This window comes from Lissotriton vulgaris, chromosome 4_1 (genome assembly GCF_964263255.1).
Source record: "Lissotriton vulgaris chromosome 4_1, aLisVul1.2, whole genome shotgun sequence".
Taxonomy (NCBI): Eukaryota; Metazoa; Chordata; class Amphibia; order Caudata; family Salamandridae; genus Lissotriton; species Lissotriton vulgaris.
Genome location: NC_141691.1, coordinates 1,032,294,734 through 1,032,302,078, shown reverse-complemented (window position 1 = coordinate 1,032,302,078; position 7,345 = coordinate 1,032,294,734). Strand labels below are relative to the sequence as shown.

General features: G+C 39.1%; 1 protein-coding gene across 1 annotated transcript in view; it reads right to left on the bottom strand.

Annotated features, from left to right (window-relative positions):
• Window positions 1–1,595: 1,595 nt before the first annotated feature.
• The window catches only part of SEMA5A (semaphorin 5A), a 1,998,383-nt gene continuing 1,992,633 nt past the window's right edge, over window positions 1,596–7,345 (bottom strand). Inside the window, exon 23 of the mRNA XM_086965275.1 lies at window positions 1,596–4,361. Coding sequence (XP_086821401.1) covers window positions 4,242–4,361 — 120 coding nt within the window. The 3' untranslated portion in view covers window positions 1,596–4,241. The remainder of the gene's footprint in view (window positions 4,362–7,345) is intronic.

Here is a 7,345-nt window from a genome sequence, read left to right as displayed (position 1 = left end):
CAGATTGCAGTGGAGCAGCCTCATAATGTATCCTATCAATGGGTTTGCAGTGCCAAACCCTCTGCATTGGTAAAGGGGGTTTTGGCATAACTCACTTAGAAATGCTACTATCTGAATATGGCAATTTCTATGCTCCAAGAATCTCGAGGACCATGGTGTCTGGCTCCAGTGGAAACCAGGGGTTGGGGAGAGCACAGCTCTGCATTCCCCAAACGACAGCCATAATCTATGTGCATCCCACAGGAACGGCAGATTTGAGTGTCAAATGGAATAGATTGAAGATAGAGGTTGGGACACTTAGCCTTTAGGGGCCGGATCATGACCCCACGACAAATTATGATCTGCATTCCAGTTCCCCATTGCAGACAGTCTTACAATTTAGGGGAGACATATGTGGTTCTAAGGAAAACTCCTAAACTATCCCTAACTTCAAAGCCGGACTATATATTGCACATTGACAGAGGACTCTGTAGTGCAAATGGAGGATAAGTGTCTGAGTAGAGACTGGAGTGGGTCAAGGACATGCTGAAGTGTAGCGCCCTGATGTGTGCTCTACAAGGGCCCAACTGCAGGTCTCATGTTCTCATGAAGATCTCAGGGACAGAACACATCCCCCACGAGGAACTTACACCAACTACTTGTGACATCTGGAGAGTGGTGCCCTCTCAAGTGCCCTCCTCGACTACTGAATCTCAATTGGTAGAGTGATGCAAGCATGGAACTTGTGCCTGGACACCGGATTGTCTAGTGTGGAGCCCATAAATCTTCGCCGCATATAGGACGTGTGGCTCCTGTACTATTGTGACCCCAACACTGATAAGCGTCTAGTGAGTGGTGAGCAGATTTAATGGTTGCGGGAGCCAGAGGGCCAGTTTCAACAATTCTGCTGCATCTCGCTTGTGCGACACACAACTGCCTGCTCATTGCTTGCGGTGTCTGATTCAAACCCCAGAGGTGGCTTGCGTTGCTGCTAAAAAGTGTAATGTTTTTTGTGTATGTTCATCATTTATTGTGCACTGCATATGGGTGCTCTCTCTCAAGGAGGGTTGTGGGTAGATTAGTATTTGTTTACAGTGTGCATAATATTGATATAATAACAATAGGAGTGTGCCTAGTATTGCTAGTAATATTCCTGAATATGTGTTATACCCAAGAGTATATGATGGCCATGTTATGATAATTGAATGTGTGTTAAATTAAACTTTTTTACTTACATCTTGTGTGAAGTCTCTGTTGTGACGCTCAGTTTATGTATCACGAGTGACTGAAGTGCCTTTGCTTTACCTATTGCCTCTGTAGTAAGCCTGACTGCTCAGTGCCATGCTATCCAGGGGTGAGCCCAATAATCACATGCCCTTGATTAAAGCAGTAATTTTTCCTGGCTGGGGACATCCCTCTAAATCTTAATCTCCAAGCATGTCGAACTTTACAACATTGATCTCCGACATTTGAAGTGTGAAGAATAGTTTGATTCTTGCATTTTCCTCAAACCTTTTGAAAAAGTAAAAGCCATGCAACAACAAATCATAAAGCAAGCCTTATCTGTAGATTGTAGATCTGTTTTTCTAAAAAAATAAAAGAAGAATTTTCTCAAAGAGACTAAAAAATTGGATGATTTTATTTGTACATGCTTTCATCTGCGAGGGCCCTAACATTGTACAAAAATAAAACATAAAATCACTTTAGGTAAGTCAGATGAATAGAATATTGAGCAAAAATATAAACAATACAAACTTTTAACATATGAATATCCTGTTTTGAAGTAGCTTAGAATGTACAGGGTGCCAATCCTTTTAATTCTACTAGTACGCTAGTGGTTTAGAGAAAGGCAATATGCGTTTTCCAGCGCCGTTCTGCAGGTTATATTACTAAAAATGTATTCTGTCTTAACTTAGACAGTGGGAGACAGCGCAAGCCCTTTATCGTTGAGGAATTAGTGTTTCCATCAAACCCAGCAACTTTCTCCTCTCACGTCACCACCATCTTCTTGAAGAGGCATGGTGGTATTCGTTTGCGTAGGCAGAGAAAAGGGGGCTTTTACCACTGTACAAATACGTCAGAGCAGGTATATCTGGTTCCACAGTTAATGCTAAAAAGAAGCCAGATGACTATAGAGGCCCATAAAATAAGCAGTAAAACATTAAAAAACATTAAAAAAGTAAAAATAATTTGAAATAATTTACAGTTCTTCATGATACTTGCTGAGCAAAAGTCTGTGCTAAGCACAAATCCCACAAAATTGCCCAGTATGCACAACACATGCATGAGATGTGAAATAGATTTGTTATTATTGAGAAGGACCCCGCCAGTTCAGTGACAAACACACCAGGGCAGAGTTGTGAATCATTGCACAAGAGCGAAGCCTGGTCTCATGGCATAGTCAAAGCCCAGACTGCACCACATTTGACATTGGTGGAGAGATGCATCTGACAATTTCTAGGCCCCACTGCAATGCAATGTCCAAAACTTTAAAAGAAACATGATTTTGTACGTTTGCATTCATAAATATGTAGGCGATCCATCAAGAGTCTCTTCATTTCAATTGAGGCTTATCTCACATGATTTTATAACAAAATAGAGTCTATTTTGTCATTTGTCATCATCACTTGAATTCTAAAACATGATCTTCTACATTTGGGTCATTTGCATTCAATAGTTCTACAGATAATGTTATCTTCTTATTTGTGCTCTTCTCTGTGCTTGCTAAGAAGATAATCTACTTTCAACACATTGTGATGTACGTATGTAACTTCTCTGAAAAACACTTTTCTTTTTTTGAATGCCCCACCCAGCATGCTATAGAAAAAAATAACAATCATCTATCTTAGAATAAGGCCTTCAAGTTTAATATACATAACAACAAGATGATGCAGAGAAAACAATTTGAAAGCAAAACATTGATTTTTTTTGGTAGATATTAAGAAGAAGCCCATCATAAAGAGACAGCGTTGATTTGAGCAACCAATTTGCATTTGATAACGTTTGCTCTGGCAAAAGGTTGTAAACTTTCTTAAAAGAAGTGAATCTGATTTTTTGACTTATCAAGCTTCGTTTTCTGTTCCAATACTGGAAAACTCCACATGGTAATGCTCTATAGGTAGAAATTCTTATTAGGACATGTTTTAATATAATATGCAGAATCAAAAGCCACAATATAACAAATCATAAGAGCCTCCTATTGTTTACATTCTATAGTAACCATCTATTGATCTTCAGGTTGATGTTTCGATGGGAAACTGGATTTCCAGATAGCGCATAGTTCATAATCTGTCCGGGTAAGTGTGGGGAGCTGGTGGCAGGTAGAATACCTTGTTGATCCCTAGCACAGGTGAAAACAAGGCTTCAAACGGACAGGGTAGAGTCAGCACAGGAGGTTTACATAACTGAACAGTGGTTGTATTCATGAAATGCAACATGCGCACCAGACAAACATTTACATGGGCACGCTCATGGAAGGAAGAAAGTTTTTGGAATGGTGTGAGCCATGCGAGTGGATACACTATAACACCAGTTTACAAACAACATGCAGACACATTCGATGTATCCCTTCTCCCCAACAGGCCCACCAGCTGGTGTCTTCAAAGACAATCCCCAAAGTAAAAGAAATAAACCAGTACAAGATGTTGAAGGCCTCTGAGTTATCTCACAGGTCCAAGTATCTTCTGAGTAGACCGTCCGGTTGACCACTTCACGAAACATTTGCATCCTGACATTCAGTTTGAACACATGGTCAAGTATAGTTGAAGGCTTTACAGGATCCACCACAAAAATGACAAGTCCGAAGTGGTCAAATCTGTCCAACCAATTCTCTGTTCACTGTGTGGGCAGAATTGTAGGCAGTAACTGTTGATCTCATGAGTTTGATATAACACATTACATCTTGTAACAATAGGGAAATCTCAGGTAAACAGATGTAATGTCATATCCAGCTTGGTTACTGATTGTCATTAAAAACACAACATATCTTCAAATATTTGACGAAGCCTGAAGAATTGTGGCTTTACTTTGAGATAAACCAAAAGACATCTTGATGAAATATCCGCACAATAGGTCTTCGGCAGGTAGTGTTATGTCCTGCAATGATAAACAGCATAATTCACAGCTCTTCTATTCTTTCCTTTTGGAAGCAATGGGACACCAATGGGTGGGAATAAACTCAGAATTTCCTGAAGCTTCAGGGTGGTGGCCCACAGGACCTAGCACAGCTTTGGCTCTGACTGGTTAGGGCACAGCCAAATGTACTAATATTCGTCATAATTATTAAAATCTGTAAAATAGGCATTGGAGTAGGTCTTTGCAGTGATATGTGGATTAAAATATTTATTCCTTTCTTCCAATAGTAGGTTGTTCTTGTTAAATGCCTGCAAAAAAAGAGATCACATACAGTAAATAACACTGCTATAAGACATTTTACTAAATGTAAAGTTGTACATTTGATCTTTTCATTTCAAATAATTTCATTATTATGAAAAAGCAAATGAAGATACACAATACAAGTGTCAGTGATACAATTGATATAGGATAAAACAATCAAAATATAGTAGGCAAGCATACGTTGTAAAAGAGACATCTGTAACAAAGGTAGCCCGCCAGAATCAGATAAATAAATTAAGTAATGTAAAAACAATTAATATATATCAGAAACAAGAATCAAGAGTATCACTATCAGTTAGAGTACCCAAGGAAAAGAAAGGAAGGGAAAGAAGAGAGAAGAAAGAAGAAAAGAGAGAAAAGAAGAGAAGAAAGAGAAAGAGAGAAAAAGCAAGAAAAGAAACATACATTTGTACATTTGATCTTAAATGTTTTTCTTCGTTTGATAAATAAATCTTAACATCTTATATACTATGGATGAAAAGTATAAAATTGAAACAAAGTGCTTGTTTTTGAAATAAATGACTAACGTTGCACTGCAGTAAGTGAATTGCCTTTACAATGATGAAATAGAGCACCTCCTTACTCATAAAATAGCCTCCAACTTATTAGGTAGTCCTTCATGACTGTATGTGAATCTTGACTCACCAGTATTGCTCAATGATAGACTGGTTATAAATCATGCTTTATATTGCCCTTAAAAATCAATCACTTAAGCTAGACTGGATGGTATCCCATGTCCCCACCCATATACTGCCTGTGGTGCAGAATCAGTAGCCTACTTCCGATGTGGCACACACACAATGCATGCAAAGTTAAACATATCACATTAGACTAGAGACATGTAATTACTCACTTGACCAATTCACACTGGGTAACATTTGATTTCCCCAGACCATTTATCTTTAACATCTATATGCACTTATTGCCCATGTTCAAATAACGTTGAATTTCATCATGCATTACAAGGGAAATACCCAAAGCATATGTCATAGTGTTAGTTCTAGAGTGAATGGGAAGCAGAGGTGGTCACTCGTCACATGGACATGCGGCTAACCCATTCCACACTATCTTGGGGCCTACTGAGGCTTGTATATGAAAGAACTAAATCCCTCTAAATTGCCCTAAATCATATAGTTGAGTCTAACTTTCTCGGCCCACACATAAAGAAGCGCGAATCCTTGAAATATGTTGTTGTGGTAATAGTTTTCTTTGTACAACTCAGCCAATGTACCATGTTAAAAAATGAACACTTCTCAAGTTAAACTGCGCAAATACCTACTGTTGTTTTCTCATTCTCATATCCAGGCTATTACTATTCTTCTATGAATTCGGAAAATGTAGCAAGAGATTTCGAGAAAGCACAGAAGGTGCCCTTGATTTACAAAAAAAATCAACTTTAAACTTGGGCTTTTTGGCTAATTGTAGGTTAATCTCTCAACTTCCTTAGCTGTCTAAAATACTTCAGTGAGCGATGTTCAATCAGCTTTCCCTTTTTTGTTGAAAGTCAAATAGTACTTCAACCAGCACTATCAGACTCTTGTGATCGCTGCACCCAAGAAGACAGACAGCTGGTGTAGCTAATCTATGCTGCTACGCTGATCAAGACATACCTGCTGCCAAGGCCTTTTTAGATAGTTTCAAAACATACGATACATCAGAATCGGTGAAACAGTTCTGTCTTGGTTCCGAGATGTTCTATCTAAATGCTTTATGCAAGTCAAAACTGGATCCTTGTCACATATCCAAAGATAGTGTGATGAGGGGTTCCCCAGGGGTCAATTCTCTCCCCTTTACATTTGGTTTGCATGGTTCCACTTACCCACCTGATCCAAACATTTGGTTTCTATAAAACTTTGTAAATAAATCCCCAACTTAAAGTCTGAAAAATGGTAAAATTGCCAATACGCAAGGGTGGCTGATACAAAACTAGTTTAAACTGAACATCTCAAAGACTGAAATTGTTGCCACTTTTTGTCAATCTTCACTATGGAGATTCATGTTCTGGCTACTATCACGGGGTAAACCTCCAGAATCTTTGCATTTGGTAACAACTTACAATGGAAGATAAATTTAACTCTGTTATTAAATCATGCTTATTCCAAAAGTGAGTTCTGAAAATAATGATAGATTTGTGAACTATAAATCACAGAATGAATTCATACGTGTCAGCAAGAATAATTTAAAGAATATTTATTTCATGCAGCGCAACACAGCAATCCACCTTGTTGCACTGTGTGAAAGGGAAACGGCAGGAATGCACAGTATTTAACATTATATGGCACATTCCTGTCCTTTCCTTTCACTGACGCACCATGTGCTGCCTAGCACCAATGCAGGCACCATTGCGCCACGGTGCCTGCATTACAGGCAGGATTGCCTTTGCGCACCTTTCAACAAAAAAAAATCCTAAGAGACATTTTCCTCTTTCTATGTGTGCTACAAAGTGCAGCACACATAGAAAAAGGAAAAAAAACGAGGAGAAATAAAGACATTTCTTCCTGTTAAGCCTCACATCAGAGGCATAGCATTTTGACCCATTCCCAGGTCCACCAGTAATGGTAACTCTGGGAATGTGCCAAAGTCCATGGGTACACAGGAACACTCACCCTCCACCTATTGAGTGCCTCCCTAGGGCAGAGTAAAGCAACGTAGTGATTTGCAATTGCAGGGCCACGCAAGGTTGCCTTGCGTGGCTTGATAAATCTGACTTAGTTGTTGCATCAGCCTTGTGCCCCCTTGGGTGGCTGAAGGGTGACACAACTTAATGTTAAATATGCCCCCTTGTATCTTGCACACCATATAAAAACTATACAGAATTTCCCAACTGGTACAGAATGGTATTACATTTAAAAACATTTTAACTCACGACTCCCGACAATAGCCCTTTAGCAGGAAGATTTGTGCTTTATAAACGTCGACAGTCTTTGCAATCTGAATGGATGCTTCTACTGAATATTCCAATTGACTTAAG